The sequence below is a fragment of the Exophiala viscosa genome (assembly GCF_022695815.1).
Source record: "Exophiala viscosa unplaced genomic scaffold EDD37scaffold_13, whole genome shotgun sequence".
In the NCBI taxonomy this organism is placed as follows: Eukaryota; Fungi; Ascomycota; class Eurotiomycetes; order Chaetothyriales; family Herpotrichiellaceae; genus Exophiala; species Exophiala viscosa.
The window spans coordinates 493,986-504,099 of NW_026944365.1; the positions used below are offsets into that span (position 1 = coordinate 493,986).

The 10,114-nt window shown below is 51.4% G+C and overlaps 2 protein-coding genes across 2 annotated transcripts; one reads left to right on the plus strand and one right to left on the minus strand.

Moving 5' to 3' along the window:
* Positions 1-389: 389 nt before the first annotated feature.
* EDD37DRAFT_177300 (uncharacterized protein) lies at positions 390-2,676 on the plus strand. Its single transcript, XM_062809922.1, has 5 exons — positions 390-598; positions 724-766; positions 886-937; positions 987-1,035; positions 1,085-2,676. Exons 2-5 carry the CDS (start codon positions 757-759, stop codon positions 2,432-2,434), a joined length of 1,461 nt encoding a protein of 486 aa, XP_062666266.1. The 5' UTR covers positions 390-598; positions 724-756; the 3' UTR covers positions 2,435-2,676.
* Positions 2,677-3,068: 392 nt separating this feature from the next.
* Positions 3,069-4,845, minus strand: EDD37DRAFT_177307 (uncharacterized protein). The gene has a single exon (XM_062809923.1). The coding sequence runs from the start codon at positions 4,754-4,756 to the stop codon at positions 3,323-3,325; it is 1,434 nt and encodes a 477-aa protein (XP_062666267.1). The 5' UTR covers positions 4,757-4,845; the 3' UTR covers positions 3,069-3,322.
* Positions 4,846-10,114: the final 5,269 nt, after the last annotated feature.

Below are 10,114 nucleotides of genomic sequence, written 5' to 3' on the forward strand. Positions count from 1 at the left end.
GGTGTGACCTACGCAACGACGAGTTCGTCTTCTTGGCTCAAACCATGCATGATTACCATTTCCGCATGTGAAGGCCGAAACGATTGGTTGTTATCAGTAGAATCGGACATTTCGTAAAGCTGACAGGCTGCTTTGGTTATAAATGGCCACCAGATTTAGCAGTACAGTGAACATGTAGAAATGACCGAGCAGATGAATCCTATTCCAGGAACGAACTGGGATGGCCGCAAACATTCGTACCTGAAAAGGATAAGGGATTTTGTCTCAAGCAAGGGCCTTGGGTTCCGCATGCGGGTGTTGCATGACTTGGTGACGAGGGTTTCCCAAGCGTCCGTGCTTCGCTATAAGTATATCCGAACCTTTTCGAGGGGAAGGCTCTCCCACCGCCACCATCGTCGATGACCGGGGTTGTCGACTGTAGCACGACTTTCTAGTAATTAAATAGTGCACACCTACATAGATGAACTGAGGCTTAAAGTCGACTTGACTCGGGAAAAAGTAAAGAATCTCTCCCCCAAGGAGTTCGGAAGGAAGCCATGACGTGAGCCTGGAAATGGACGATTTCTCTTAACTGAAAGCGTGAATAGCGTGTGTTTAGGTAAGCGGCTCTAAGGGTCACACAGGTCACAACCGCATCTGTGGCACTGAGTGCGCATGCCACAAAATCACTTTCGCAGGCGCGCCTCGCATGGTGACCACTACTGATTGATTCGAACAACAAAGTGTACCTTGCCCTCCTCGATCCGAACACGCACAATGTCTTTGGGTAAGTCTCGCCCAGATAGTGTCGTTGGTGTTGCGCCCCCCAGTTACGACGCTTTACAATTTTTGCGCAGTCGCAAATGACCGTCACGCGCGCAGCAAAGATGCTAATTGCATTTCCAGATCTGGATGAGAAGACCTTAGAGGCCGTCGCCAACAATGGCGAAATGGACTAGTATGTGATCTGGCTGGGTTTGCGTTGGTGCGACTGACCACTTCAACAGTGAGAAATGGCCCGCCATAATCGAACCACTACTGCAACGTCTGAATCAGGTATGCAGATTCCTGAATGGTCAAGTGCACCAAGCTGATATACTGGCAGATCGTCTACACTGAGTTTCCCATGCCACGACCTTATCCGAGCATGAACCGTCAGCCATCGCTGTCTTCTCCCGCTCAGAATCAAGCAACCTCGAACCGAGACTCCAATCCTGTCGCGCAGGCTCCCTCTACGCCCGTCCGAAACCTCCCTCCAGTGCCTCCCTTTCCCAACTCGTCAGCTACCTCCACAAGCCATGTACCGGACTCTTTACCTCCTTCCCAAGACCCTGCCGTGGATCCGATCAACGAACTTCCTGCGCTGTTGCTCCAAATGCTTAACAGCGTAACACAAACTCTCCAGTCAGCATTTTCCGAAAGACCACCGCACACTATTCAACGACTAGCGGAACTAGTCATATACCCAACGAAACACTACAAGGCCCTACCAGCCTGGCTGCGAGCGCTAGATCGAGTGGTCAGGGTGAGCAGTTCCGCGGACATTTTCCCTCTGTCAGACACTCCTCCCATGGTTAATGGTGTCAACGGTGACGGTGGTGGGGGAATACTCTGGAACAACGACAACACGCGCAATGGATACGATAACAATTCTTTGGGTAGTGACGAGAGCCTGGGTGGTGCGCTGCTAACTCCCATACCGTGGTTGCGGAATGGACTTGGTGGCGTTGAAGGATCGAGCGAGGAGTCGGGTCACCTGGGCTCGGATCAGAGTGCCAGTACAGACAGTCTTGGTGAGCCTCTAATAATGCCGGAGCACAACGCTTCGGAACATCTGGCGCCAGAAAGAGCAGATGGCGGAGTCACACAGGGTGAATTGATGCGGATGGAGCAAGAGGCAGGTGTGATACCTTTGAACCAGAGTTCCCATGATGGCAGTGGGGCTCCGAGCAGAACCATGGCTGGGGCCGAGGAAGGTCTATATATGGACGAGGACGGAGACCTGGTACCTCATGCGCGTGGGCCTGATGTTGTTGGGTCAGTGGATATGGGTCGTGTTGGTGGTCAAGATGTGCAGATTCGAATTGGAAGTCCTCCCCAGGAAGACGGCAGGACGACGGATGCAAATGACGCACAGACGGTACTTCCAGACCAAGATGATCTTCCAACCGTCACGGACTCGGCTATCGAGCCATCTACTGTTGATTCAGACGACTTTGAGATAGTGCTCAAGGACAGTGAGAGTGCTGCTGCAGGCGTTGATGCCATGCAAGTTGACGAGTCTGCGAGATCCGATGGAAAGCAGGAAATTGGGCAGCAGTCGAAGGAGGAGCACGATGGAGATATCGTCCTGGTTGATGCGGATGGCAAGACTGAGGATGACGCTGCATCGAAAGCCGATGCCTCGGGCGAGAATATCGGGCCTGATGCCGCAGACACGTCGACCGTTACCTGAGTTTCTTGGTCGCAGATTTGGAAGAATAAATCAGGACCTGTGCGCCCATAAAGCCAGAGCGCGACGCAGACTCATGTTGCTGGACGTCTGAAATCGCCGCGAGGAGGAACGAAGAGCCTGGGCTTGCAGTGCAGTGCAGTGCACGAATGTTAGTCTCGGCCCCAACTTGTTCGATACTGGCATCAAAAACAATGAGCCTTCCGCGCCGATGGCTGATCATGATTATAGTAGTGTTGTCCAGAGCCTTTACGCAACGCGAGGGTCAAGAACTCTCTCGTCATTGACGAGACAGCTTCAGGAGCAAGACCACAGAACAGATGTTCTGAATATGTATATTTGTATATATGCATACGCTGCTGGCGCAAGTGACCCAACTTCATCGCAATAAATCTGAAAGTGACGCTGTGCCCACTTCCTTAACTCCCGTCATAAATGCTAGCATCTATTGCCTCCGCTGTGCTCTGTCTGAGGTGGCTACAATAGCATGCATATAACCTCTCGATCCGCCGGATCATGTCAAAGTCAGAGATGGACTAAGACTTGGGGCGCTGACTTGATGGCGAACAGCTCCGCCTCAGGTTGCAGCATCATGCTCCGGTTCTCGACAAGCCTGTATACAGGAAGCATGGCCGTACCTTTCTTCCTTGTGAGAAAAGTCGAAAACCTTTGCCTGCACGTCCCGAAGCTGTTTGAACTCCGTCGTGAGTTGGGATGTCTGCAGACTGTCGGCGGGAGAGAGTAGCTCAGAAATATAGCATGATCATCCAGTCTGACAAGCATGGATATGTAGGACACATTCAGCGTTGTGCTGGATGCTTTTCAAGTCATCGAGTCACCGAAACTTGTAAATAAGACCTCCGTACGAGGTTCAGTACGACTCATCTTCATTTAGTCATTCGAGCCTGACTCTCGGACATCGTTTCCAGTAATGGTCGCACCGGAATTTGCATTCGTCGACCCTCCATCTGTGCCCATGGGACCACCCTTCTTCTTCTCTTTCTTTGCCCACCGCAGACCGCAGGCGTTACATAGAGTCTTGGGGCCGTTCGGTCCTTTTCTCCATTCTGGACTGTCGAGCGTTCCACAATCAGTACACACGTATTCGTCGGCGGATTTGACTTTTTTATGTTTCTTGTCTGAGTATGCCGAGTATCGAGCATCGGCTTTGTCGATGGGGATGTGGATGCCGGCATCGCCTCGTATCAGCGCCGGGGATGTCCCGCCTGTTGATATTCCCTGAGATCTTTCACCCTCGCGATACCTAAGACCGGTGAACATTTCGATCGAGTCGACGTGCGAAGAGCCTTCGTAACGTGCCATCTTGTCTCTGATGCTATCCGGTCTTGCGAACGAGTTGGCTTCGTCCAGTGCCTCGCGTGTCAGCGCGATGTTGGACACGGTAGGCTTGGCGGGTGGTGGCATGGCCTGGTAGTCGGTAATTGAATGCACGGAAGGTGATGCGGGACTGATTTCGTTCGAAACCGAGGGTGTTCGCGAACTTGAAGCTCCTGCTTGCTTGTGGTAGTGCTCTTGCTGAGCGTCGGCATCCTCAGCCTCTTCCCTTTTCAGCGCTGCTATCCTCGCTTGTAGTCGGATGTTCTCGGTCTTGTGCTCCAGAAAAGAATCGAGGAGCTCTGCATTCCTGCTTGGATAAGGGCGCGCCATCATGAAGAAGCCTCTACATATCCCAGCTGGTCCTACGGGTGTGCCAGTCCGTTCCAGCGGTGTGGCCTCGTTGGTAAGATGCGGATGACCGTGACATTCAAAGATCCGATATTTGTCTTCCGCCGTCCGGAATCGATGGTAGAACCGCAGAGGATTTCCAGTAGCAATGCTCTCGTTGAACTCACGTATGAATAATGCCGAATCATCCGGATGGACGAATTCAAAGATGGACTTGCCCACGAGATCTGCAGGATTATACCCAGTGAGGAACTTGGCGGATGGTGACATGTAGAGTATCTGGCCGTCAGGGGTCAGAATATACATCAGGTCCTTGAGTTCTTCGAGGACACGTTGAGACCAGTTGCGCCTTTTGGTGAATTCGGTCAGGCTACTACTCGAGCCATGGAGGTTTTGAGATTGAAACCCAATTGGCAAGGGTCCGCCTCCCACGCTGTTGGCAAGGATGTTCTCATTCGAGTCAGCCTTGCTGGACTCTTGCTTCATATGAGATGGCGTTACAGCGTTCATCATATCAGCGAAGGTCGTGGGAGGCATGGACGTCATGTCGAGGGATGGAGCATCTGGATACAAACCCATCGAGGGATCGGACATGTCTTGCTGGAGACCGAAAGAGTCCAATTCGGTTTGAAAGGCCATTTCTGCAGCAACTGGTGGGTCTTTGGGTGGGCGCTTTTCTGATCGGTGAGGCCAACGAGGCGACGGGACCCAGTCTAGAACCACGGTCCTTCCACTCGATCCCCGGTTGAGGGGGGGTTAGACAGCAGTGTGGTGTCGTAGAATCGAGATCTGATGTCGCCGGTTTTGATGATTGTTTTTATCGCGTAAATTCGGTGGAGAATTGAACCGGTAGGGTTACAAGACCCTGGAAAATGGTGCTTGTACGGTGCGAGTGTTGAGCGAAAGGGTAGATCTGAGATCGCGGAATCGAAAAGGTTGCAATGGCAGTTTGCCGCGGCGGATTGTAGATTGCCAAGCCTCAAGAGAGGGTGAAGTCAGATCACGTGTTGTGGCGTCAGTTTCGATCATGGGGCAGGCACCACAGGCACCAGTGGCACTTAAACTTCCATCTACCTAATTAACGCGTCAATCACTCACTCATCGCGCGTACCTTTTGATGATTTTGATTTTATTCATTGAATCAAAGCAGTTTCACAGCGTCCAGATATCCCACTGCGCTACTCTCACGAGCTTTCGATCCCCTTCGTTCCCAAGCCGGAGAGCAACACTCTTTCATGGGGCTCTGACCTGGGCACTAATGATTTGATATTCCCAGTTTCTCGGACGGTACAGAATTGTTTGCTTGCACTCTCAGTTACTTTGCTCCCCTACACCCAAAATGTCTCGCCTTCATTCCATGAATATCAGCGGCATACGCTCATTCAAGGCCAACGAAAGTGAGACAATCAAGTTTGAAACTCCTCTTACCCTCATCGTCGGTCAGAATGGTTCCGGAAAAACGACTGTCATCGAATGTCTCAGATACGCCTTTACAGGAGAACAACCTCCCAACACGAGAGTCGGGGGTGCTTTTGTCCATGACCCAAAGTTGGAAAATGACAATAGTGTCAAGGCTCTTGTTCGGGTGGCCTTCAGAGGAGCCAACGGAGCTGCACTCGTCGTTACTCGTCGTCTAGAATTGCAAGTCAAAAAGGCGTCTCGCTCCCTCAAGACCCTGGAAAGCTCACTGCACGTCACCAAGCACGGCGAAAGAACAGTCATCTCCTCTCGTGTAGCGGAACTGGACTTGATCATGCCCAAGTATCTTGGTGTCGGCACCGCCATTATTGACAACGTTATATTCTGCCATCAAGATGAAAGCCTATGGCCACTCAGCGATCCTACGACCTTGAAGAAGAAATTTGACGAGATCTTCGAAGCGCAGAAATACACAAAAGCCATTGACAACATTAAGCAGATCCGCAAAAAGCATAATGAAGAGCTTGGAAAGTACAAAATCTTCGAGCAGCAAGCCAAGGGCGACAAGGATCGTGCCATCAAAGTCCAGAGAGGCGCACAGAAGCTGCATGACGACGTGGAATCCTTGAGGGCCGAGGTGGAAGATCTGGAACGGAGAATCTCTCAGGCACGAAAGTTGGCAGACGAGGCTTGGAGGAAAGGTGAAGACTACGCCAAGGTCTTGGGGACTCTGCAAGGGAAGCGTATTGAGGCTCAAGGCATACAAAACACCATTGAGGGGATCACACAAAATCTGGAAGAAGTAAATGAGTCTGACGAATGGTTACAGACGACGCTTGAGCAGTTCCAAACTCGGCAGCAAGAACTGAAGGACGAAATGCGACTCAAGCAAGAAGAGTACCTCGAGTACCAAGATCAGATCAAACAACTTGGTAGGCAGAGAGAAGAGAAAGTCAAACTCAAGGGCAAGTATGAACAAGAGAAGGAGGAGCATGAACGACAACTGGTCCGGCGCAAGGACATGGTCCGAGAGGTTGCTGCAAGACATCAAATCCGTCGCTTCGACGACCTAAGTAACGAGAACCGTGTTGAAGAGTTCTTGCTCAAGATCAAGAAGCTGTTAAAGGAACAGAAGGAAGCCTTGAATCGCGCTAAGCTCGAGCACACCACAGAAAGACGCGAAGCACAGACGCTCGTTAACAAGCTGACTGAGCGAAAAGCGGCGTTGCAGGACAGCAAAATCAACATACGTAAGCAAATAGACTCGAACGACCGGGAAGCTGGAGACTTCCAGCGAAGAGTCAACCAAATCGACGTTGACGAGGGTAGCCGAGCTGTCGTAGAGTCACGCATTGACAATCTCAATACCAAGTTGAGACAAGCCCAACAAACTGCCGAGGCTGCAGACTGGGATAAAAAGTTGCAGGCTGCTCATACGGAACTTCAATCGTATGAGTCAGTCAGCTCCAAGCTGAACGATGAGATCGTGCATTCGACGAAGAAAGCTGGGGAGCTTGCAAGATTGTCTCATCTGAAGCAGGAGCTCAAGGAACGTGAGCGGAGTCTAGAGACCTTGCTGAAGGCGCATAGTGATCGCATCAACAAGATCGTCAACCAGGCGTGGGCTCCTGCTACCGTGGAAAAGGTCTATGAATCGACGTTGGCCTACGCCGACAACGCAGCGAAGGAAGCTGACCGCAAGAGAGATCACGTCGGCAGGGAATTGGAGCAAGTGCAATTCAAGCGAGAATCTCTTCGCAAGGACCTTGGCCGGAAGAAGTCCGAGGCCCAGGATTGTGACAAGCAAATCCGTGCCGTGGTACCAGATGGTCCAGAGAGCTATGAAGAAGCCCTACAGCAAGCGGAAAATGATGCGGACTTTGCACGAGAGGAGAGCGGTGGTTTTGCTGGACTGCATGATTACTATCAGAAGGTCTTGGAAGCTATCAGAGGTGAAAAGCCAGCTTGCCGTACGTGTGCACGTGCGTTCAAGGGACACAACGATCCTGCCTTGACGAGGATGAAGAAGCGTATGGAAGACTTGGTGGAGAAGACACGAGCAGACGCCGAAAGGACCAATCCTAAAGAAGTCGAAGCCGATTACAAGCGTCTGCTGGATCTCGGCTTGATTGTTGAAACTTGGAAGAAGCTTGTGAACGCCGATATCCCTGCCAATGAACAAGAGTTAGCCAGATTGGACGAGCAGGTCGAAAAGTTGGAGTCCAAGATGGAAGACCATGACACCAAGGTGGAAGCATGCAAGGAAACGAAACGAGAGGTGGAATCAATTGGGCGTACAATAGCATCTATTGCCAAATACCACGGCGAGATCAAGACATTCGAGACTCAAGTCGAGGAGCTTTCGGCAAAGCAATCTCAACAGACTGGAGGACGCACTTTGGAAGACATACGCGAGGAGCTGAACTCGACCGCGGAGAAGATCAGAGGCGTGCAAAACGTGGTCAGTCGCATGAGAGCCGAGCAAGAACAGTCTCGCACAGCACTTTCATCTATGGAGCTCGAGTTGCGGGATCTAAAGAGTGAACTGAACACTGTTGGGTATCAACTCGACAAGAAAGCTTCGCTTGCTGCTCGAGTGGAAGAGTATCGAGCCCAGAACCAAAAGCAGCGAGAGGCTCTGGAGAGACTCGACCGGGATATTGAGAAGCTTGACCCTGAGATTGCTATGGCGAAAGCCAAATATGAAGACGTCGATCAGAGAGCAGCCGCCAAGGAACAGGAGATGTCACACGAGCAATCCAGTCTCAGCGAAAGTGTCAATGGACTGGACATACTGAACGAGCACGTCCGGTCCTACATCGACCGTGATGGGCCGAATCAGCTCGCCCGCGTCAATCGTGAACTCAGCCATCTGGAAAAGGAGCTTGACCGTGTGCAGAATGAGCAGGGACGGTTGACACGTGATATGAACAAAATCAACGATCAGATCCGAGATAGCGAGGCGACGAGAAGACGATATTCTGACAACCTTCAATACCGTCGTGAAACACGAGCCCTTGTCCAGTTGCAGGAAGAGATTGAAGAGCTTGCGAGTCAGAATGCCGAGGCCGATCGTGACAATTTCCAGAAAGAATCACAGAAACATACCCATGAGTACAACCGACTTGGTGCACAACAAGCTGGAAAGTTGGGGGAAATGAAGTCAAAGGACGCTCAGCTCCAAGAAATTCTGAAAGAATATGAGACCGACCTGAAAGACGCACCGCAGCGCTACAAGGAATTTCACATCAAGGTCGAAGCTACCAAAGCGGCTGTTGAAGACTTGGGCCGGTATGGTGGAGCCTTGGACAAGGCCATCATGAAGTATCACAGCCTCAAGATGGGTGAAATCAACAGCATCATCGAGGAGCTTTGGCGCAAGACTTACAAGGGCACCGACGTTGACAGCATCATGATCCGTGCAGATAATGAGACTGGACGAGGCAATCGATCATACAATTACCGGGTTGTGATGGTCAAGCGCGACGCGGAAATGGATATGCGAGGCCGGTGCAGCGCTGGACAAAAGGTGTTGGCAAGCATCATCATCCGACTCGCGTTGGCCGAGTGCTTCAGTGCCAACTGTGGATTGATTGCCCTCGACGAACCGACGACCAACCTCGACCGCGAGAACATCCACAGCCTGGCCCAGGCACTCAAAGACATCATTTTGTATCGACAGCAACAATCGAATTTCCAGCTGATTGTAATTACCCATGATGAGGACTTTCTACGAAGCATGGATTGTGCCAGGTTTGCCAACGTCTACTACCGAGTATCGCGAGACCCAGCAGAAAACTCCATCATCGAGCAACAGCAGATAACAGAGGTGATGTGAAAAGATGATGAGCAGGTGGACAGTTGCTAAGGTATGATTCGCCAAAATTGTCATGGTACCTGACAGGATTTCTCGTGTTTCGGATTGCGGAACATTATTTCTATTTCTTCTTTCTGGTGCCTGGAATTGTGGGCAAGCCAACGTTAAGTTACGTGGCCGTTCCTGAGAGGCAGTCCAATCCGAGAATACTGAATATTTCGCACGCATCGCGACGCAGGACGGTTTCTCTGCGCAAGTCGTGACAGGTCTCGTTAATAGTGCTGCAGAGGCGACTGAGACATTGTTGTTTGACGATGAGAACAGGTGCATGTGCAATCAAGGTCTCGGCCTCGGTAAACAGGTGCGGCTGTGTTGCTTGATAGGGAGTCCCAGTTCCAGGCGAATCGGGGAGGCTGAAGAAGGCCAAACCGAAAAGAGCGACTGCTGTCAAGAAAGGCTTGTCCTTGCGACCCAGACTGGGGTTAGTGAAGAAGGATGTGGAACGACGATTGGCATGATGCTTGCCCAGCCTATGGGAGTATCTGGCTGGAGCTGCAAGGGCACCAGAGGCACCATCGGCAGGGCATTCGGGAAGGCAGGGGTCCCCCCAGGACTTCAAGCAGAGAATAATCCATCGTCTGCGCGTTGTCAACAACAACGATTCCTACGACTGGGAAGCGATATTGCAGCAACAATTTGATGGAGAAAATCCTGTATGAAGCTACGAGGATCACAACCGTGCTATCATCGACGGTCCTCTA